The sequence below is a fragment of the Nerophis ophidion genome, linkage group LG07 (genome assembly GCF_033978795.1).
Source record: "Nerophis ophidion isolate RoL-2023_Sa linkage group LG07, RoL_Noph_v1.0, whole genome shotgun sequence".
In the NCBI taxonomy this organism is placed as follows: domain Eukaryota; kingdom Metazoa; phylum Chordata; class Actinopteri; order Syngnathiformes; family Syngnathidae; genus Nerophis; species Nerophis ophidion.
Window position 1 is genome coordinate 79,408,516 of NC_084617.1, and position 24,451 is coordinate 79,432,966.

Below are 24,451 nucleotides of genomic sequence, written 5' to 3' on the forward strand. Positions count from 1 at the left end.
CGCAGGATGAGTTTGCTACGTATAAAAATGAGCCGAAATTTGAATGAAGGAAACTGCTTTTCTACGTGTGTCCACTAAATGTTGCAATAGTAATTATTTCTATTTTTGTAGATGATGCTACATATATAATATAATCTGAAATATACAGTGCATCAGTTTTTTTCACATTGTCCATTATGGAATAAGGCTGTAACATAAGATGAATTTACCATGAATTGATTAACGTAGACCCCGACTTAAACAAGTTGAAAAACTTATGCAGGTGTTACCATTTCGTGGTCAAATGTACAGAATATGTACTGTACTGTGCAATCTACTAATAAAAGTTTCAATCAATCAATCAAAGACATGGAAAAAGTGAAACACTGTGAAAATTTTCCAGATTCTCTGTATTCAGATGTATTCATATCATTTTAATGGCCTTGCACATATTAGCTCTTTAAGTACTTGTATATTTCACTTAATTGTTATTATTTATTGTTTACATTGTACAAAGAGAGCACAGTCTAACAAGTCAAATTCCTTGTGAGATTGTGATTACCCTGTAAGCAATATTTCACTTGTTCTGTTGGCACACTATTTTGCTTATTTTATGAAATACATATATATCGCCAAATGTATTTGGCCACCCATCCAAATGATCAGAATCAGGTGTATAAAATCAAGCACTTAGGCATGGAGACTGTTTCTACAAACATTTGTGAAAGAATGGGCCGCTCTCAGGAGCTCAGTGATTTCCAGCGTGGAACTGTCATAGGATGCCACCTGTGCAACAAATCCAGTCGTGAAATTTCCTCGCTCCTAAATATCCCAAAGTCAATGTCGACTTTATCATAAGAAAATGGAAGAGTTTGGTAACAACAGCCACCTAGTGGTAGGCCACGCACACTGACAGAGAGGGGTAAGTGGATGCTGAAGCGCATAGTGCAAAGACTTTCTGCACAGTTGGTTGCTACAGATTTCCAAACTTCACGTGACCTTATAAATACACAGAGAGCTTCATGGAATGGGTTTCCATGGCCGTGCAGCTGCATCCAAGCCATACATCACCAAGTCCAATGCAAAGCGTCGGATGCAGTGGTGTAAAGCACTTGGCCACTGGACTCTGGAGCGGTAGAGACGCGTTCCCTGTAGTGATAATCATGCTTTTCCATCTGGCAATCTGATGGACGAGTCTGGGTTTGGATATTGCCAGGAGAACAGTACATTTCGGACAGCATTGTGCCGAGTGTGAAATTTGGTGGAGGAGAAATTATGGTGTGGGGTTGTTTTTCATTAGTTGGGCTTGGCCCCTTAGTTCCAGTGAAAGGAACTTTTAATGCTCCAGGACACCAAAACATTTTGGACAATTCCATGTTCCCAACCTTGTGGGAACAATTTGGAGCGGGCCCCTTCCTCTTCTAACATGACTGTGCACCAGTACACAAAGCAAGGTCCATAAAGACGGATGAACTTGACTGACCTGCACAGAGTCCTGACCTGAACTCGATAGAACACCTTTGGGATGAAGTAAAACAAAGACTGAGAGCCAGGCTTTCTTGTGACCTCACCAATGCGCTTTAGGAAGGATGGTGGAAAATTCCTATAAACACACTCCGCAACCTTGTGGACAGCCTTCCCAGAAGAGTTGAAGCTGTAATAGCTGCAAAAGCTGAATCAACATCATATTGAACCTTATGGGTTAGGAATGGGATTGCACTTTATATGTGAGTTAAGGCAGGTGGCCAAATACTCAGAGCTCAGTATCCATATTGCTTTTAAGATAAGCGAATGGATCAATGATAAAATTGCCAGTTAATAAAATAGGACTCTTTGATTTTTTTATATTTTAGCTGCCATTGCCCACACACACATGCACACCCTCACAAAATTCTAAATTTAATGGATGAAAATCGGCGATCCTCTCTTAAATCCAGTAAAGTGTCCATATTCGGATCTGGTACACATGCTATATCATTCTGTGTATTTCACAAAGACATCCCTTCAAACAATGAGAACGGGCGATTACAATACCATCCATAACGGAAGCCCAAGTTCCTGTTAATGCAACTTCCTTGGTAGAACATGCAACAGTTATATTGACTTATGCAGTTCAGATGCTGCTGGAACTGATACAACTGAAAATGACAACTGACAAATCTGAAAAAAATATGCACAATATCTGAATAAACATATGCTAATATATATATATATATATATATATATATATATATATATATATATATATATATACACACACACACTTAATATTATGGTAGACCCACTCGATGTCCATTGCACCAAGGTTTCTCATTGTCATCCCACCGGGTTGAGTATTTCCTTGCCCTGATGTGGGATCTGAAACGAGGATGTCGTTGTGGCTTGTGCAGCCCTTTGAGACACTTGTGATTTAAGGCTATATGAATAAACATTGACTTATGGATTGATAATATATACTTATTTTAAGTGTATTCAGAATCATGTAAGATTTGGTGAGGAGTAGATTTGTCTTAACATTATTCCTGCAGGGGCTTCACGATGGCAGAGGGGTTAGTGCGTCTGCCTCACAATACGAAGGTCCTGCAGTCCTGGGTTCAATCCCAGGCTCGGGATCTTTCTGTGTGGAGTTTGCATGTTCTCCCCGTGAATGCGTGGGTTCCCTCCGGGTACTCCGTCTTCCTCCCACCTCCAAAGACATGCACCTGGGGATAGGTTGATTGGCAACACTAAATTGGCCCTAGTGTGTGAATGTGAGTGTGAATGTTGTCTGTCTATCTGTGTTGGCCCTGCAATGAGGTGGCGTCTTGTCCAGGGTGTACCCCGCCTTCCGCCCGATTGTAGCTGAGATAGGCGCCAGCGCCCCCCGCGACCCCAAAAGGGAATAAGCGGTAGAGAATGGATGGCTGGATATATATATATATATATATATATATATATATATGGATGGATGGGCATTATTCTTACATCTGTATGTATGTTTTTCCAAACTGGTGCAGCTAATCCAATCCCGTCCAGAAGGGGGCAGTCAAACATGCAATTCAAGCGTTCCAGCTGTCTATTGACTGTAATACAGTTTTTTAAATGTGGAAATGTAAATGTTAAATATTTGCCCTGATTTTATTATATTTTTTAATGATTTCTTTTGATACAAGAAACTGTGTTTCAGTGCTGAAAGGATTACATACAAACAGAATATATAATTTGCATCCTGTATTCAAAGGTCCCACATTGTTTTAATTGACATTATGTACAGCCAAAATCCACACGCACGTACGCAAACACACACACACACACACACACACACACACACACACACACACACACACACACACACACACACACACACACACACACACACACACACACACACACACACACACACACACACACGAACAAAATGCTCATGCAAAAAATACTTAAAGCAAACATATCAAAGTAATTACATAACGCTGTGCTATAGAAATGAACAGTCTTCCGAAATGCATAGAAAAAAAATCTCTCATTAAACATCTCAAATCACAAATCAATATTTGCATACTTTTGAAATACTGTCATCTGAATAAAATAAACACCTATCTTTTTCAAAAACCTATTTGACTGATTTTCTTTTTACAATTTCACATCAAGTTCTCTACCACTGAAACAAAAGTACCAGTGTGGCTTTCTGGAATCTTTAATTGTTTATAAATTATAATAAGCGGTGGAAATATCTGACCTAATTGTCTCATTTAAAGGGGTCATATTATGTTTTTTTTCCCCTACATTTAAAGCACTTCCTTTTGTTCTACATAACACAGTGATGGTGGTGCTTTGGTAAAAATGTTGCATACGTTTTTTTAGATCAGTGATTCTCAAATTATGGCACAGGCTCCTAAATGTAGTAATTAAATTGTTGCAGTGTTTTATTAAAAAAAAAAAATCAAGAGAATTTTGTTTTATTTTCCAAACACAGTGTTACTGTTCAAATTGTGTGTAATGTTACAGTGGTCAAAACTTGTTAAATAAAACCTCTGCCTACAATACTGTATTTTAATGTTTGTCTTCATGGTTGTGGTTGGAGAACCAAGTTTTTTCTTGGTGAAATAAGTTTGAGAACCACTGTTTTAGACCATTTTCAAGTCACTTTCTGATTCCCTTCAGAATGCACTGTTTTGTAAGAGTCTTTTTGACCTGCCAAAGTAGTTTTCAGTTGTAGTTTTTAGCCCTCAAGTCTACGGACACTTATAAGTTAGAACTACACGCAATCTTTTTTATTATAAATGGCAACAACGCAGGATTTTAGCATGCATGTGCATGTACGAGCGAGTCTGCCCCACAACGAGAGGATAGACAAAAAATATCCACACCACATATGGAGATATCCGCTGATGTAACCTCAGGCAACATTTTTCACAATGGTCTCAAATTCCAAACGGCTTGTTTGGAAAGAGGTAAACGTGTTTTATTACAATCTCCACCGCTCCTCCATAGTTTGGATTACAATTTTACAGAAATGTGGCGACCCCAAATACACACTAAACTGGTACCGGTATCCGTCCATCCCGTAGGAGGCAGCGCCTGAAGAGCTGCAGCCTGCCACCGTGACTCCACTCCTTCCCCTCTGTTCCTTGATATCTCGAGATGTATGTTGTAATATGTGTATGTGCTTTGCTGTGGAGTTTTTTTCCCCCTCCAGACTGGGCTCCTAAGATCGAGATTGTATTTTTTTACTCATCCTTCCCCAGCGCTGACCTATTTCCCATCTTTTAAGGGGCGACCCATCAGCGTTCCTGTTCTGTAACCTTGTACAGTTTGTTTGTCTGATCTTGAACGGGTTAGTGCTGGAAAAAAAGTTTTGTTGTACTTGTGCAATGACAATAAAAACCTACCTACCAATAGGCAAGAAAAGTTGGTTTTGCATTATATGACCCCTTTAAAAGACTGTAAAATAGAACACATTCACAACTGACGTCTATGTACAATTTACACTGTGGTTTCGCTCTTCCATAAACTGTTCTTCACTCCGACAGAACTTTGGGATTGATCTGTGCCGCTAACTTCAATTTCTAGCTGGAGAATGGAGTTTTTCAGGGTGCCGTTTGAGGCTGCCGCCCCCGGCACAGTCGTGGTGACGCTGTTCAAAGGGTAGGAGCAGCGCTTGGCATCCCGCTCTGCAGCGGCTGCCAGTTTCAGATTGTCCCTGCTGATGCATCGTCTCTGGGCTCCATTCATGGCTGCCCTGCTGGCCGCGGAGGGAAGAAGAGGGTAGGGTTTGCGGCTGCCACTGCTCCCCCCGTCGCTGCCTTCTGAAGGGCTGGTGGCCACGGGCTCACCCACCCGCTTTCCGTTCGTCAGCGGGCCTGCACGGCTCTCTGGGAGGCTGTGATGGATGCTCCCGTTCTCACTGGTGGCTTGTTTATGAACCGCATGTGATGAGCTGAGGTGCTCCAAGCCTGGAGGACCCAGAGCTCCGAGGCTGCCCCCACCTCCCGCTGTCCTTAGAGCTTTGAGGCGATAGTGACCTCTGCCTTCACCTCGATGGTGATGCTGGCTACTGCCTTGCTTAGTCCTACTATTTACTTTCCTTCTCTGAGGATGTACTGCAGAGTTTGTGCTGGGAAGAGTACTGTTTGTTGGCTTGGTGACATTGTCGGTGCTGGTGCCGGTATTGTTCGCGGCAGCGGCCCACGAAGTGTTGCTCGGCGTGTCTTGCGCCACCTGCAGCAGGTTAGTGAGCTTGCAGGGCCCAGGTCCGACACTGCTGATACCACTGGGTGTGGACGACGACCTGGCAGACGAGGAGTTGTGCGAGTCACCAGGTGGGTCGCAGCTGATGAGCAGTTGCGACCCCTGCTCAGAGGTTTGTACTCCGGTTCCTGTGGTGCAGGTGTGGGCGTAGGTAGACACAGGATGGGAGTGGCCATGACCCGGGCAGCAGGGCAGCCAGGAAGCTTGCACATCCGCACGTCGGAAGCAGTGGTGCACCACCAGGAACACCCCCAAGGCTATGGCGACCATTCCGTACAGTGAACTAAACAACAAGCTGCTGTGCCCGGTCAGCCACACTGCCATGGCCCCGCAGCACCACAGGGTCAAAAACAGGAAGTGGGTGGCCACCAGTACTAAAAACTGTGTTTTCAGTGGGTACTGGTCCTCCAGAGCCACATTAGTGTTTATAGGACCCAGAACCGAATCCGTAGAGCGGAGGCTGATGTTCCCTGCCAGTGCGGGCTGACTCTCAGTCACAGGAGAGGGCAAAGTGGTTCCGGTGCATTCTTTGGTTGCCCGACGCCTTAGGCAGAACACAGTGCACAGGAAGTAGATCCAGGTCACCAACACCACCAGGCTCGCCGGGACAAAGAAAGCCCCCAGGCTGGGGCGCCACACTAGCCAGCAGCTGCAAGAGTAGCAGTAAAAATTCACGAAGGGTAGCAGCAGAACAAGAACATCATTCACAGAATTAGCCACTTTGGCACTAAACATAACAACTTCAGGTCAAGGGGGTGAAGGACCAAAAAGACGAGGACTCACTAAGGGCTGTTGTCTCCGTAGTTGCTGACATTGACAGCTGCCGTGATCCCACAAATAATAAGAGGGACTCCACCAGCTATTAAATAGAACCTTGAATGAGAGCAAAAACACACATTTTATACATGCAAGCCTGAGTCATGTCTCTGGTATATGAATAGAGCCGTGTGATCCCGGGCAAAGGTCAGCACGGGCAATAATTTATTGCGGAGCGGTGCCTTATAGCGGCAACAAAGGCGGACTGGAGGAGAAGCACTGTGCATGATCTTTGCTCCGGGATCACAGGGGCAAGATGAGGACAGGGGGAGGCGAAACAGAAGGAATTATTTGGGAACACTGAATCTCCCATTTAGATTTACAGCAAACCGGTTTTACTGGATTCATACATTCTTCTCGCCTGCTTCATCTCGGTTTATTGCTTTTTGTGTCTTATACAGAAAGCCTTCAAGGTTTCCTAAAAACAGAGGGACTTTGGTTGTCGGTACAATGACTCATTTCATGGTGGGCGTAATGGGTGGTCGAGCACAAGGACATCTGCATCCGTCCAAACGTTAAACCGTATTGACTGCTCGCAACACTCTTATGGTACGAGAGGAGGCTGAAGGTGAGGTGTTCTTGCTCTGACCTGAGCATAGGTCGCTGGGTAGGCGGAACAGAGGGATCCCCTTCCTGTTGCCGCGGCATTCTCCACATAGCTTCTTTGTAGATGACCCTGGCACTGACCCCGATCCACAGCAAAGTCGACAGCGAGGAATAGTGCAAGGCGATGCCCACCTGTTGCACATTGCTCACATGTCAAGCCTACTGCACTCATGACAGGATGGAATAGCAAGAATGCACTTACAGCTTGACAAACAATCGGGTAGCTGGTCAAACTTATGCCTCCAGCGTAGATGGCTGTTGTCATGGCGATGTGAAAGCAGGTGTTCAGTAATGTGTGCCAGCTTTTTCTTGAAATGTGAATGGAACTGTTGAGGAAAAAAACAGACATGAGTGTTTGGCCTGTGTGTGTGTAGCTTTGTATGACATACCTGTGGTGTAGTATGTGTGTGATGATGATGGTGAAGAGGCAAAGGAGGAGTATTGCAGTACAGGCATACACCACAGGGTGGAGCACACTGACAGAAACAGGTCTAGCGTTGGGGAAATTTGGCACCTCCTGGACAAGAAAAAAAAAACGTAAATTACAGTCCGACTTAAAGGCCTATTTTTCTTATTGAAACGGGGGATAGCAGGTCCATTCTATGCGTCATACTTGATCATTTCGCGATATTGAATTATTTTTGCTGGAAGGATTTAGTAGAGAACATCCACGATAAAGTTTGCAACTGTCGGTGTTAAGAGAATAGCCCTGCCTCTACCGGAAGTCGCAGACGATGACGTCACATGTTGAGGGCTCCTCACATATTCACAATGTTTATAATGGGAGCCTCCAACAAAAAGTGCTATTCGGACCGAGAAAACGACAATTTCCCCAATAATTTGAGCGAGGATGAAAGATTTGTGTTTGAGGATATTGATAGCGACGGACTAGAAAGAAAAAAAAAACGCGATTGGGACGGATTCCGATGTTTTTAGACACATTTAATAGGATAATTCTGGGAAATCCCTTATCTTTCTATTGTGTTGCTAGTGTTTTAGTGAGTTAAATAGTACCTGATAGTCGGAAGGGTGTCTCCATGGGTGTCTTGACGCGCAGTGTCTCAGGGGAGTCGACGGCAGCAACGTATGGACGGCACAAGCTCAGCTTTTCTCCGGTAAGAACTGACTTTTTAACCAGAATTTTCTCACCGAAACCTGCTGGTTGACATTCCGTCTTGATTCATGTTGGCTTGACCACGCTCTGATCCATAGTAACGTTTCACCTCCAGGAATTTTAAACAAGGAATCACCGTGTGTTTGTGTGGCTAAAGGCTAAAGCTTCCCAACTCCATCTTTTTACTGTAAATTCTCCAATATTAATTGAACGAATTGTAAAAGATTCAGCAACACAGAGCTCCAAAATACTGTGTAATTATGCCGTTAAAGCAGACGACTTTTAGCTGTGTGTGTGCGCAGCGCTCATACTTCCTAAAAACCCGTGACGTCTTGCGTACACGTCATCATTACACAACGTTTCAAGGACGAAACTCCCGGGAAATTTAAAATTGGAATGTAGTAAACTAAAAAGGCCGTATTGGCATGTGTTGCAATGTTAATATTTCATCATTGATATATAAACTATCAGACTGCGTGGTGGGTAGTAGTGGGTTTCAGTAGGCCGTTAATTCACTGGGGAGGCTCAGAGTGTGATTTCATACATGCAACACAGCATAGTTGCCAAGCTGAGAACAACGCATGGTGGAGGTGCTGCTGTCACTGTGCACCAGCTGGCATCCCTCTTGGCTCCAGCCTCCATGTTTGTCCAGCGTCTTCTGGCTCCACTGGGCCGCCACTGCATCGCTCCCCGGGGACAAGTGGCGCACTGACACCCAGATAGGCTCCGAGTGGTTCCACATTCTGCAGCCATCTATATTATTAAAAGAAGAAGGAGAAATGTAAGAAGGCAAACCAGCTCTCACTATAATGCAGCATAGCAGCCTACTACAGTGTTTTTCGAACTTTTTTGAGCCACGGCACATTTTTTGCATTGAAAAAATCCGGAGGCACACCACCAGTAGAAGTAATTAAAAAACGAAACTCAGTTGACAGTAAAAAGCCGTCGTCGCAATTGTTGGATACGACTTTAAACTAAAACCAAGCATGCATCACTATAGCTCTTGTCTCAAAGTAGGTGTACTGTCACGACCTGTCACATCACGCCGTGACTTATTTTGAGTTTTTTGCAGTTTTCCCGTGTGTAGTGTTTTACTTATTGTCATTTTCTCTTTTTTTTTTTTTTTCTTGAAGCAGTTTCATGTCTTCCTTTGAGTGATGTTTCCCACATCTACTTTTTTTTTGCAATCAAGAATATTTTCGTTGGTTTTATCCTTCTTTGTGGGGACACTGTTGATTGTCATGTCATGTTCGGATGTACATTGTGGACGCCGTCTTTGCTCCACAGTAAGTCTTTGCTGTCGTCCAGCATTCTGTTTTTGTTGACTTTGTAGCCAGTTCAGTTTTGGTTTGGTTCTGCATAGCCTTCCCTAAGCTTCAATGCCTTTTCTTAGGGGCACTCACCTTTTGTGTATTTTTGGTTTAAGCATTAGATACCATTTTACCTGCACACTGCCTCCCGCTGTTCCCGACATCTACAAAGCAAATAGCTACCAGCTACCACCTACTGATATGGAAGAGTATTACATGGTTACTCTGCCGAGCTCTAGACAGCACAACACTCATTAACAAGACATTATTTGCAGAGTATAATTTTTGGTTTACAAAAAATATTTTTAAATATTTTTAGGGACAGCGTGGCGCAGTGGGAGAGGAGCCGTGCGCAACCCGAGGGTCCTTGGTTCAATACCCACCTAGTATCAACCTCGTCACGTCCGTTGTGTCCTGAGCAAGACACTTCACCCTTTCTCCTAACGGGTGCTGGTTAGCGCCTTGCATGGCAGCTCCCTCCATCAGTGTGTGAATGTGTGTGTAAAAGGGTAAATGTGGAAATAGTGTCAAAGCGCTTTGAGTACCTTGAAGGTAGAAAAGCGCTATACAAGTACAACCGATTTATCATTTAATTTATTTATTTAACCCATTCATCCATCCATTTACTACCGCTTATTCCTTTTGGGGTGGCGAGGGGCGCTGGTGCCTATCTCAGCTACAATCGGGCGGAAGGCGGGTACACCCTGGACAAGTCGCCACCTCATCGCAGTATTTTTAACCTTAAAGGGTGAAATTAGATAACCTCCCACGGCATACCAGACTGTATCTCACGGCACACTAGTGTACTAGGGCACAGTGGTTGAAAAACATTGGCCTAATTGCACACAATAATACGAAATAACGATGCCAATGAATCAGTAAATCCAGGATTTCGCTGTGACACTATTGTGCCAATTCACGCAAATTCAACCAATCCCACCAAATTATGTCCAGCCTTGCAACTTTGTCAAACGCTCACAACTGACCACACACATTTTGGCCAATCAGCATTTTTTTCATCAATTATATTTGTCTCTGAGCGGTGCTCAAACACACACATCAACTGTCCAATAAACACTTATGTTTAAGCTTTTATTGCAAAAAAAGACAAAATTGTCATCCCCATGCATAGTTCAGAACTACTCACTGTTTCTGTCCACGCCGCTAAGACATCTGGGTAATTGTAGCACATAGCAACACTCAGACTTCCTAGTTTACATGTATTTATACAGATATTTGTTTAACATTTATTTATCCAGGGAAATACATTTAAGAACATATTTTAATTTACAGTGCTGACCTATAGCAAAGAGGCAGCATTTACATGACGGAGATGTTGAAGTGTGATGATAATCTTTCATTGTTTCTCACTTGCCAATAAAAGAAATGTTTTTATAAATCACTTTCAACCGTTCAACAATGCTCTTATCGTGTGGGGTTAAATCTGTTGAGACATAAAACAATGTTTAAGACAAATGTCTGTAACTTGTGGACAACAGAGCAGATGGCGGACAATAAGGAAGTATTTTGTGGTGTTTCTTTCTGTACTAGTAATCAATTGTTACATATTGTAATTATTTATAATTATTTAAATCTAGGGATGTGGCCATCTATCGGTTACCAATCAGTATCGGGCATTTTCTTGAAAAAGTATGTGATCGCCATTGCTGATTATTGCCCTTAATGCTAATCACAAACGCTTATTTATCCCCTCTGGCTATTTTAATCTCTTAAGGCCCAAGCTGTTTGTTTACTTTTTTTTTTTTTCTCTCTTTGCTATTTGGGCTCCATCCATCCATCCATTTCCTACCGCTTGTCCCTTTTGGGGTCGCTGGAGCCTATCTCAGCTGCATTCTGGCGGAAAGCGGTGTACACCCTGGACAAGTCGCCATCTCATCAAGAGGCTATTTGGGCTCATTGGACCCTAATTAGAATAAAAACTTAAAATCATCTTTTAATATGATGTACTTAGTGCATAAGTACACAAATGTGTACTTTATGTGTAGTGACATGCACATTTTTATTTTTACACTTTTTTTCCTCCAAATTCCATTGTATGTTATACTCTTCTGACACCACCAGATAGCAGTATAAGTGTCCATATGTCAGCATAAGACCCCAATTCAGTAGTGTACACAATTTTGGAAATAAGAGCTAAAAGGTGCTGTCCACGCATGTGGCCACTAAGGCCTTTACAGGTTAAGTCCTCGGGCTGATCGATCCATAAATTGACAGTGTCGACACCAAGGGTAATATCATATATAATCGATAGTTGAGTGAGTAGATCAATATTTCTACCTTCACAAAAACATAATTTTGTGGAAGTAAACATAACATTGTTGTTAATGTTTGCAAACTCAGAGAATAAGTTCCTGGACACAGGAGGACTTTGAGGCCAAACAGGACTTAAATGGGTAATAGTAGTTTTTGATTTTGTTAATTTATTGTGTACTATTGACTTTTTTTTTATCAAATATGTTGTATGTAACTCAAGAGAAAGAGTATTAGGAACTAGTTAAAATATTGAGCTGATATTGTTAAACTGTCAATAATACTTGTAATAAATACATAGAAAATAATTACAGTTAGTATATGTGATCAGTATCGGTATTCATATATGTCGATTTCATTCATGGATATACGGAATCGACAGCATAAATCCCTGATCAAAACATCCCTAATTAAAACAGTTCAGTCATTTGACAATGAGCTCTGAGTATGTGCTTTAACTGCCATATTCGGTATAAAACGAGTAAAACTCAAAACAGTATTTGTTTTAAATCTTTTCTTGAGATTTCCTTGCTTTTTGAAAATAAGTTCACAAGGGACACTTAAACCATTAACATTAAATTAGTCAAATCAAAAGTTGTGCCAATGTTATTGGAAAAAATTAGGCTCAAACCATTGCAACTTTTTCGCAATTTTTTTAAAAAGCTGCCGTGAAATGATCACAAAAAAAGACCTGCGAAAAGAAATCCTGGTGGGACTGAAAAATACTTATTTGACAGTGTCAATCAAAACTGCTAATCACAAAATCTCGTTATGGTCTTAATGTTTTTGCATTACAAAAGTTTTATTCTTGAGGTATAGAAAACTAGTAGATTCATCAGTCTTTCTTGAGTTTAGAAACCTGTTTTTAGCTTCCAAAATTGAAAGATTGTCAGATGGAGTTGATTATAGCAAAAAAAAGTGCTGAAATTAAATGGAATAAAGATGTCCTTTTGAGCAACGTTCCCTCTAAGGTACGTGCCTGTGCAATTGCACACTGCTCACGGCAAATCTAGGCCACGCACAAAATTGAAAAAAAAGATAAGCGCATAACAGTGTGCACGTCTGCCGTCGCTCACAAGTGCGCCACTGAATGCTCAAGGAGTTTTGCCGTTTGCTCACACACATGAAAAATTGGAGGGAAAAGGCTTTGATCACTCACCAAGGCCTACGTAGACGACAGGAGTGTTAACGCTGCGTCTTCTGGAATGTGCCGCAGCGTTGCTTGAATTCCCAGTTAGAGGGAAAAAGCTTCCAGTTCGGAAGACCACAAACTGCAGCTTACAGTCTGTAGGCGCATCGGAGGGAAACAAAGTAGCAGGGAGAGTCACAGACGCCACAGCTACTGAATTCTGAAGCAAAAAAAAAACAAAACAAAGCAATGCTTATCAATGTTTAGATTTGGGTCTAAATACACAAACATCATACTCAAAGCTCACCTTGAGGGGGAAATTTTTCAGAGATGTGTTATGGGAGCCGGTGCTGCAGCGAAAACGAAGCTGTTGCTCATGAGTGGGCTCCGGTATTTCCATCCCCACCACGGCTGCTGAGAGCTCTCGGCGTTCATATGCAGTGCAGGTTAGGCCAGTAAAGTGGGCAGGTCGGATTAAATGTGCTTCCATCACAATGTTCTTTGACACCTGTACACATCATGAACTCAACTATAAAGTCCTGTCCAAACCCGATAAAATAAATAAATAAAACGTATCACATAAAAGTTCCTTCACCATAGAGAAATCCTGAGCATGGCTGTGCAGTTTAGGCCAAGCCAGAGACTCCAAAGAGCCCACAATGGAGCTGCAGGCTCTTTTCTCTCGCTGGGACATAGCCAGGATCTGATCATCCACTTGCATCAGGTTACTCCCCATCTCGACCAACACCTCTGGCAACTGGAGCAGATATAGAAACACATTATTATGTACAGCGCACTAGCACATTTTCTTGAGGTTTAGTACAGCAGCTGCAACTAAAATCCTGCTTTTAAAAGATAATAATATCCATGTTATTTCAGTACCAAACTAAAAAAAAAAAAATACAACTAAACAGCAGTTTCTATCCTCTGCACATTTTAACCTCCAAAAATAATGTTACTATATATTACTATATAACACTAGTGCCAAGTGGAAAACGCCCGCTCAGGCTGAAGCTTGTCCCTCTAGACCGCCATTTCTGGGGCTACCTTCCTGCCAACGTGACAACGATTAACAGCACGCAGCAGCTGACCAATCAGCAGTGAGAGGCGAGAGAAGATCAAGTTGGCTTCCACACGACATTATGAATCATAAACAGGTAAGACTAAAAAAAAAAAAATCCAAACAGGAGGAATTATGTTGTTGAGCAAGAATTTTGCAGATGGTAGTGCCAGCAGACATTGTTCGACTCACAAAATTTATACTCAATTAACACTATTGCAATCTTGAAAAAACAAAGTTAATGTATTTATTTCATTTTATTATTTATTACAAAAAATTATTATTAAACAATTTGTTTCCCATTAATATTACTCCATAACATGCATTTAATCCCTCCAAACCACACCCTCTTCAAGCTGCAAGACAGTTGAGGACCCTCAACTTCAAATCCAAATTTGAAGTACTAAATGTTTTGACTTGTCAATGTGTGCTTTTGTAATCTCCACACTTTTAACACTTTATGAACATAAATTGACTCAAAGTGTATCCTTATTTATGACACTACAGTGCAGTTCTACCCGGTTGCAAGCTGCAACTTCAATAATAAACATCCATTCTTTTAATACTGCTCATCCTGTTCAGAGTCAGAGGGAAGCTGGAGCCTATCCCAGCCGACCGAGGGCTAAAAGTAGGCAACATCTTGGACTGGTTGCTTGTGAATCATGTGAATCTGAACTACCAAACATTAACACTGACAAACATTATAGATTGCATTAGGTCTGAATCTGTCAGTCAGAGCTAAGCTTTTGTGTCTTTTGCATAATTTTGGAACATTGGTTAAATTATTTTCCATTTGTGCAATGTTAATATTTTAGTCGATTAATTTTTTGTCATGAATGGGCAAAAAAAACAAAAAAAAACAACAATTGGGTTATTTTACTTTCATTTTTGAAATAAATAAATGAAACTGAAAAAAAATTAAACTTTCTTTTGCAGTATGGAAGAGCAATAACACAATAACAAAAAACAAAAACAAAAAAAAGTTTTATTTTCATTTTACATTCACCAAAGCAAACAAATTACATTGCCAGTCAGCAAAAAAAAAACAAAAAAAAACAACAACTGCAAGTTGATAGTTTAAGACAAGCGGACTGTCTTGTAGAAACAAAGAACAGTGTGGTTTTGTATCGTTCATCAGAAAGATAAGTTGATCGTAGATCAAAGTATATTTTTTATATAAACGCAGGATACACTGTTTTTTTAGGGCTCTCCAAAATAACAAGTTAACTAATTATCACAATTATAATGTATATTTGCAGATTAATTTCGCAATTTATTTTGATCGCACATGCTCCTTTAACCTGAAAGGTGTGTTGCTATCTGGTCAGTGTTCGGGTCAATGCATACATCAGTGCAACGATGAGGGAGGAGGTTGGTAAATTTCACTACAAAATAAACCCATATTGAGTTTAAAATACAATTGTTAGTAGATATTGATAAAATACATGCATTTAAGTACCACATTTTAAAAATGTTCCTGTATAACATTCTGTCAATAAAATTGCATTTGTGTCCAAATATTGGGCTCTTTTTTAAAGTTAGTTTAAAAATATGCAATCAAGTAATAATCCGTGGTTAATCATGATAATACCAGTTTAAAACTGTGAGTAATCTGATTTAAATAATTACTCATCTGACAGCACACATTTGTTTCCCACAGGCCAGTCCAGTCTTTTTTCCTGTTTCTACTGACTTCTGATTGAAATTACTGTACAAAATATTAAAGAGAAAATAGAACCGTTTTTCGATTTAGTTATTGTTTGACACTGAAAGCTATGTTTTGACATCCATTTAAAAAAAATGTACTTCCATGTATGTATTCATTCATCTATTTTATATCGCCATTTTCTATCATGTCCCTTTTTGTATTTCATAAAGGAAATTCAAATAAACATATTTTTTTGTTTTCAATTCCCATTTATGAAACAAAAATTCAACAACCAAAACATATACACTGACCAATGGCCAGTGAGTGTACTCAGGGATGTAATGTCAAATTAACAAGTGGAGGAGACATAATTGGCTTGAGTACAGGGGGTGTGGTTTGCAGGATAGGATGCATGTTTTGTATTATTGAATTATTAATGTATTTATAGTGCAAAATATGTAAATTACCAATAAATGAAACAATTATGGGCTGTCCACTTTCCTCTCTCCACCAAATTTTTCACTGCTGGACCACCAAAGTCTGACGTAATTTCAAATAATTTTAAATGACGTGATTTTACATTTTATATAAAGCACCCTGTCATTTTTATTTTAGAACAGTTTAAATATATTTTCATCACAAATATCTATTTTGTGAATAATTGCGACTAGCTTTTATTGCGCATCTGACCGCCGATTGGTCAGCTGCTTCGTGCTGTGAATCTTTGTCATGTTGGCAAAACGGCAGACCCAGAAAGCCAATCCATGAGATTGAGAGCCGGTCTAAAGGGACAAGCTTCACTCTGAACGGAGGTTTTCTGTCTGGCACAAGTGTTTGACTTGTCTCCATTCAATAGCGTTACATTATCTTTGGATGGTAAAAAGAAAAGGGGCCAGAAATTGCCTTTTGAAAAAGTCCCGGGGCCGTGTTAGGCCCATAAGTGTACAGTATATTCATTTGCAATGTGTATTGAACTTCAGCCTACCTCTTGCAGCTGTCTGACATATTCCATAAACTTCTCCATCATTTGTGCTACATAGAGCACATCCACTGAGTCAGTGAAGCCTGCCGCCTCCAGAGTGTACGTGCGCACTTGGTGGGCCAAAGTGACAGCATTCGATGTATTGATGGGCCTCTGGAATAGAAATCAAATAATAAAGAATGTTTAATAGGCGAGATAGATAGATGGATAGATAGATAGATAGATAGATAGATAGATAGATAGATAGATAGATAGATAGATAGATAGATAGATAGATAGATAGATAGATAGATAGATAGATAGATGGATAGATGGATAGATGGAATGATAGATATATAGATTCCAACAGCAGTGTACAGAATTGAAATAGATTTTAAAATAATCTAAAAAGTAAATAATGGAGGTATAAATGGAAATAAAAAAGAAAATATAACAATAAGAATAAAAATAAAAAGTAAGAATAAAAATATAACAGTAATAATAAGAATATAATAACAAGAGAAACTAGGCAGTAGTGACCATGTTTTGAAAAAATAAAATAAAATAAAATAAAAAAAAAGAAGAAAAACAGTAATGTCGATTATATGAAAGATCCATCCATCCATCATGGGCAGCACGGTGGAAGAGGGGTTAGTGCATCTGCAGTCACGGGGAGAACATGCAAACTCCACACATGCAAACTCCTGAGCTCAGGATTGAACCTAGGACCTTCGTATTGTGAGGCAGACGCACTAACCCTTCTTCACCGTGCTGCCCTTCATATTATATTGTATATATATATATATATATATCCATCCATCCATCAGTTTCCTACCGCTTATTCCCTTTCGGGGTCGCGGGGGGCGCTGGCGCCTATCTCAGCTACAATCGGGCGGAAGGCAGGGTACACCCTGGACAAGTCAGCACCTCATCGCAGGGCCAACACAGATAGACAGACAACATTCACACTCACATTCACACACTAGGGCCAATTTTAGTGTTGCCAATCAACCTATCCCCAGGTGCATGTCTTTGGAAGTGGGAGGAAGCCGGAGTACCCGGAGGGAACCCACGCATTCACGGGGAGGACATGCAAACTCCACACAGAAAGATCCCAAGCCTGGATTTGAACCCAGGACTGCAGGACCTTCGTATTGTGAGGCAGACGCACTAACCCCTCTGCCACCGTGAAGCCCATGGATGGACATATATATATATATATATATATATATATATATATATATATATATATATATTTGAGAGATGTGATGTGTATATTGCACCTTTTAAAATGAATTGCACTGTTTTTTGTTGCAGTTTATTTCAGTATTATTATTGCTTTGCGCCCCCTATCATCCTAGTACCCCGCCCTCCCCCCCAGAGAGGAGTTGTACAGTCTGATGGCGCGTGGGACAAATAAGTTTTTTAGTTTATTAGTCCTGCACTTTGGATGAAGCACTGAGCACAACATTACTGACCAGGATGAAGGTGTGCAGGACACGGGTGATGTCGTTAGTGTAGTGACAGTTGGTGTAGTTGCCTTCCTGCCACTCTCCAAAGCGGTCGCATACCCGAGAGGCTTTCTTCTGCTCCATGCCGCCCTCTACAGACATGGAGGGGTAACGCAGCTGCAGGCAGTACTGATGGGAGGTGATGCCTGCCAGAGTTCTTGGCCATCTGCAGTTTTTCCGCCAGAGAAGAATGAGAAGCATGCAAACGTAAACATGCTGTGTTGATACGTGTGACTGTAACTAACCTGAACTCGCCCCGGTTGTTGATAACTTTATCCTCTGGGCAGAAGGAGGCGCTGTTCTCCAGCACCACTATTTCAACAGTGCGAGACGAGTTGCCCCTCCCAGTGGTAACCACACACTCCCACTCTCCACTGGCCTCCACATGTACGTTGAATAGAATAAGCTCACTGCATATTAAGCATACATGTGACACATTAGTGCACACTGTCACTGACAAGTTTTAAATAAAACCATGTCTTCACCTGGTAATAAAGGTGCAGTCGTGCAGGACGTTGCTCTCCAACTGGACGCCCATGTCGGGGTCAGAGGTCACCAGCTGACCATTGTGACGCCAGTGCAGAGAGGTGACTTTGTCCACCAGGGCGGAGGTGCAGTGGAACGGCAGCCGATCGCCTTTGAAGACCACCTGCCGCTGAGAGGGCAGCAGTGTCAGGGTGTGCAGCTCCAGGGGACCGTCTGACATGATGGACAAGACACACGTGTGATCGGAGCGCGCCTAATACTGAGCGGGATAGATTTTGAAAAATAAATGCACCATTTCACTCACCACAGCTCAGCTGGCTTTCTCTTAGTCCACGAAGGGGTTTTCCTCTCAGCGTTTTTGGATAAGCACACAGGGTTTCATCCCCGAGTCGGGCTGAGCTGCTGCGGAAGAAGCCCGGGACCCAGCGCAGCCCACAGTCACATGACAGGTAGTCTGAGTTGAAGTTCCTGCGGGTGGAACACTCACTGTCAGGATTCGTGGAAAACTTTGAAGATGCGAACATGAAATAATTAAGCTCCTTCTACAATGTACTTTATTTTTTCAACAATTGAATTTTTTTTGCAAAAATGTAAATTAAATTACATGTACTTCAATTGGAAACTTCTTCTTTACTGCATTGAAAAAAAATCACAAATTTGTACTTTTTACAATGATTTTTTCTTTAAAATGATAGTAATTATGATACTATGATGTTCACCCCACAACACCAATATTGTGACAATATAGCTATGAGGCGAGCATCTCAATCTCGAAGAGAAGTGTATAATTGGATCAAAGACATGCCATCACAACTCCAAAATGAATGTACAGAGTCAAATGGAACACAATTAAAAAAATAAATAAATAAATAAATATTTCAACCGTTACGTAGATGTGTCACCAATGAATTATACTTGGAAATAAATACATTACTGTGTTATTAATTTCTCCCATGTAATTGTAATTTAGTCACTTAATTTATTGTTTAAATATTTACTCTTTTAATTATTGATTGAATTAAATAACTAAATATCTACCACCAACTCCTGAAAATATATGAGTACAGTTTAAACTAAATAAATAATTATTTTATACTAAGTCAATGAAATCAATAATTATTATATGTTTAAATAAGTACATGTCATTTTAAATTACATGAATTAATTGACACTAAATTGGCCCTAGGGTGTGAATGTGAGTGTGAATGTTGTCCGTCTATCTGTGTTGGCCCTGCGATGAGGTGGCGACTTGTCCAGGGTGTTTCCCGCCTTCCGCCCAAATGCAGCTGAGATAGGCTGCAACGACCCCGAACGGGACAAGTGGTAGGAAATGGATGGATGGATGGAATTAATGACACATTTATTACCATGTATGTACCTAATAGAAAGTATAATGAAATAATGACACATTTAAGCATTCATTTATTAATTTAATTTTGTCCCATTTGCCCCCTCATAGTTTACATCCATCCTATTCTTCCCTACATTTAACTATTTCACAATCTTATTGATTAGTTTACGATTAATGATTTATTTTTCAATTATGTCATGTTTTAATTACATATTTTAAGATGATTATTTTATGATTTATTTATTTTAATAATTTAATGATTTATTTATTTAGTTTTTGATCAAATTAATCACAGTATCATAATGTAATAATGCATTTGCTTATTTAATGAACATGTGTAGTTTATGAATGTTATCTATCTGTCAAGAAAATGGATGGATGGATGGAATGATGAATGGATGGATAGATGGATGGATGGATGGATGGATGGATGGATGGATGGATGGATGGATGGATGGATGGATGGATGTCAAACTCACCCTTCAAAGTCAGTGGGCGGGGGTAATACAAACCTAGTCCAATCACCGCTTTGGTCTGAAATCTCGTTGGAAGACTTTTGGTGGCTAAAGAGGATATACTCATACTTTTAGGGAGTTGATTGAATATATTTATGATTTAATTCAGTTGTTTATTAAATCATTAAACAGTTAATACTGAATTTAATTTTATATTAGATAAATTGAATAACACAGTATGTATTTCATTCCAGGGCAGCACGGTGACACAGGGGTTAGTGCTTGTGCCTCACAATACGAAGGTCCTGAGTAGTCAGGGTTCAATCCCGGGCTCGGGATCTTTCTGTGTGGAGTTTGCATGTCCTCCGACTGCGTGGATTCCCTCCGGGTACTCCAGCTTCCTCCCACCTCCAAAGACATGCACCTGGGGATAGGTTGATTGGCAACACTAAATTGGCCCTAGTGTGTGAATGTGAGTGTGAATGTTGTCTGTCTATCTGTGTTGGCCCTGTGATGAGGCAGCGACTTGTCCAGGGTGTGCGCTGCCTTCCGCCCGAATGCAACTGAGATAGGCACCAGCGCCCCCCCGCGACCCCAAAGGGAATAAGCGGTAGAAAATGGATGGATGGATGTATTTCATTCCAATTATAACTAATCAATCACTGTTTTTAAAAGGTATTAATTTATTTAATTCTGTCCCATTTTACCTGCCATCATGTTTTCCCTTACACTTTTGTGGTTGTATATTTTAAGTCTGACACAAAATACTCACACTAGCTTGAGAGACGGTAACTCCTGAAACACGGCTGGATCCAAAGTTGATATGATGTTTCCGGAGAGGATCCTAACCAGCCAGAAATGAGACGAACACAATTTATTTGGGACACAGAAAACGCAAGTACATCCTTTCAACTTACAGTTTAGTGAGATTAGTCAAACCCTGGAACATGTTTGAAGTCAAGCAGCCAATGCGGTTGTTGGAGAGGTCACTGAAAGAGAGAAAAAGACCAAGATATCCACGGGGTTACTTTTGATGCATTAGTCTTGGTAACAGATGATATCATTGCTCCATCTTGGAGTTTTAGGGCATTAATTAGAAGCGTGGCCTATTTTTGAACTCTTACGCTGCCTCTATGATCTGCATTATACTTCCCAAGGATTTGTACGACCAGAAAGGCTGGAGAAGTACATTAAAAAAAAAAAGACAGTCCTCAGTCTTCACCCTTATCTCTACTACATGACTCCATGGAACACCAGTAAATGTTTATCACCAAAGCCTGAGTGTGATGTATGGCCCCATCTCCAGAGATTTGTGCTCTGGTGCTTGCCTGACACTGCCCAGCAGAGAGCTGTCCAGAGCATGTGTTTATCTCCCTCTGTTTGTTTTGAGAAGCCCCAGACTTTGCAGGGAAAACACAAGTAGGGGGAGGAGGGAAGGCCAATCACGCGGGCCTGCGCAGATGACCGCCGTTCTGACCAACGCCTTAACAAGAACTGCTTTCTTATCACATCCTGCGCCGAACATGCGCAGGACCTTCCTTCTTACCATTGTTTTGATCTGCGTTTGTTTGTTTGTTTGTTTAACGGGTTAACACAAAATCTGCACAATTTCATAGAACATTTGTGGAAGTGTGGTAAAAAAAAATGCAGTTGGGTCCTGTCAAGTCAATTTTACATCTATCCTCCTGAGAGCCAGCATCCTTTGCAGTGGAAATGTTTTTTCCCCGAAATCTGTAACTCGGACAAAATAAGTAGACTAAAAGAAGTGCAGAGGATGCTGCTTCTCAGAAGGATATAACGACAATTCATACCAGACATGCAGCATCTCATGGAACGACCGCACCCCTTATTCATTAGGAAAAAACAATAAAAAACTAACTGAAGCCCTGGAACATGTTATCCTCAAATAAATCAAGAAATAATCAGCTAAAAAACAAAAATGTTTTTAAAATATTTGTAAGAGGAAGACATTTTTCAGTAAGTAAACACTATAGTCATTAACAAAGCTTATTAAAGTCACCATTTATTAAGCATGTTTCCGACATTAATACTCATTAGTATGCAGTTTATATACACTTATAGTTGTTTTACTCATTATTGTATTAATAAGCTCATCTGTAAAAAGCTTCATGGTTGCATTTTTTTTTTTACTTTACAAATGACTGATTCAGAATGTCTGCATTATTTTTAGGTATTGTCAGTGGTAGATCATTTAGAAAGTGTATGTAAATAAGACTTATAATCTACATGCACTTACACATACAGTATTAGGACATGTACTAATGGTTCTATTTATAACTGTGCTTATAAACTGCGTATAAATGACTATTGATGTTGGAAATTATGAATTTGTCACACCTGGACATGGATTGGTTTTGCTTTTTCGATGCAGAGATGATGTTGAACGAGTCAGGCGTGGGTGTGACTACATGGTTGTTTATTTAAACACTAAATACAAAAATAAGCAAACTAAGGGCGCTCACGAGGAGGTAAAAAACTTGGCTACAAAATATGAACAGGAAACAAAAACACTTGCGCGATGGCATGAATGAACTATGAATAAACAAAAGATACTATCAAAGATAATCGATAAACCAAAAACTAGCACAGAGGCAAAAAATACAAAAATCTTACGTGGCGTGGTCAAAATGGTTAGCTGCATGGCTAGGCGTGAAGGTTTGGGAGTATGCACAGCAAATAGGCATGTAAGCAATCGCAAAATGCAGGCAAAGTTCCACGGACGATGAACAGAAAGCAAATGACATAAATAGTGGCCGTGGTAACTAGAAACAGGTGTGAGAGCTGAGGGACAAGGCGTGACTAGGAGGGCAAGGTGAAAATCAATGAGTTGTCATGGTAACAAAAACCAACCAGGAAGTGCAAAACGGAACAAGAGTCCAGAAAACAAAACAAAACATGATCAAACATAAAAACAGATTAACAGGCATGACATAATTCAGTTTTCACTAATGTTTTATTAATGCTTAAGAGTGTGTACTTATTATAAAGTGTTACCAATTATTGCCCCTACTCCAAAATCAGAAATGGTATTGTGACGCTTGGTGGGCATAGCGATGCCGGATTTGTTCTTCCAAGGATGCGTCGGGCAAGAACACAGCGTAAGGTAAGAAATAAAGGATTTATTTAACTAATAAAAGGCTAAGAACAAAAATACTGGTGCTAGGCAGAAAAGGTAAACAAAAGGAACTAGCATGGAAGCTAGGGAAACAAACAGATACACTAACACTTGGCACAAAGGCACAAAAAGGAAAACAAAACAACTAGCATGAGAACTAGGAATAAAGCTAGCGAGTAAGAGCATGGAAAACAGTCGTCATTTGTTGCATGAGAGCAAATTAGGAACCGAGAACAAAATAAAAAAAGGGGCAGGCTTAAATAAGGCAGTAATCACGAGGAACAGGTGTGCGTCGAAAACAAGGGGCAGGTGAAAACTAATGAGCAACCATGGTAACAGACTAAATAAGGAACTAAGGCAAACATTGGCAGACTATAATACAAAAATGGAACAAAACACGAATATGGAATGATCCAAGCAGCGGATCATAACAGGTATGTTGCTATTTTCTCAATAACACATAATCAAAAAAACAAATACATTTAGTTATAGTATTGTAAGGGCCTGATATACTAAAGTAGGGATCCACATACGTTTTGACCCGGGGGCCGCATTGGGTTAAAACCGTTTTGGCCGGGGGCCGGCTTGTATATATATATATATATATATATATATATATATTCCTCGGCCACTAATTCACTGAAAGAGCACGCACTTGTAGCTGATGTCACATTTTTGATGGGAAAATACATTTTTAGACAATGTGATTTCCCGTAGAGGCTTGGAGACAACAAGAGTAACATGCGGTAAAAAATGGATTAAAGGACAGATTTTTAAAAATTATAAGATTTTTTTTAAACCTGTGACTTCCCCTTGGTATCTGCCCCGCGGGCCGTAGTTTGAAGACTACCGTACTAAAGGTTAGTGTGTGTACTAAAACAACTTGATAGG

The 24,451-nt window shown here is 40.6% G+C and overlaps 1 protein-coding gene across 1 annotated transcript in view; it reads right to left on the reverse strand.

The window, feature by feature from the left end:
* Window positions 1–3,112: 3,112 nt before the first annotated feature.
* Window positions 3,113–24,451, reverse strand: part of LOC133556926 (adhesion G protein-coupled receptor A2-like) — a gene marked incomplete at its 5' end in the record, with an annotated part of 61,944 nt that continues 40,605 nt past the window's right edge. The window contains 16 exons of the mRNA XM_061907278.1: window positions 3,113–6,355; window positions 6,490–6,579; window positions 7,112–7,260; window positions 7,331–7,454; window positions 7,518–7,645; window positions 8,787–8,995; window positions 12,983–13,172; window positions 13,260–13,460; window positions 13,548–13,709; window positions 16,646–16,795; window positions 18,100–18,298; window positions 18,378–18,542; window positions 18,618–18,831; window positions 18,923–19,086; window positions 21,197–21,268; window positions 21,342–21,413. Of these exons, the coding sequence (XP_061763262.1) occupies window positions 4,942–6,355; window positions 6,490–6,579; window positions 7,112–7,260; window positions 7,331–7,454; window positions 7,518–7,645; window positions 8,787–8,995; window positions 12,983–13,172; window positions 13,260–13,460; window positions 13,548–13,709; window positions 16,646–16,795; window positions 18,100–18,298; window positions 18,378–18,542; window positions 18,618–18,831; window positions 18,923–19,086; window positions 21,197–21,268; window positions 21,342–21,413 (3,703 nt within the window). The remainder of the gene's footprint in view (window positions 6,356–6,489; window positions 6,580–7,111; window positions 7,261–7,330; window positions 7,455–7,517; window positions 7,646–8,786; window positions 8,996–12,982; window positions 13,173–13,259; window positions 13,461–13,547; window positions 13,710–16,645; window positions 16,796–18,099; window positions 18,299–18,377; window positions 18,543–18,617; window positions 18,832–18,922; window positions 19,087–21,196; window positions 21,269–21,341; window positions 21,414–24,451) is intronic.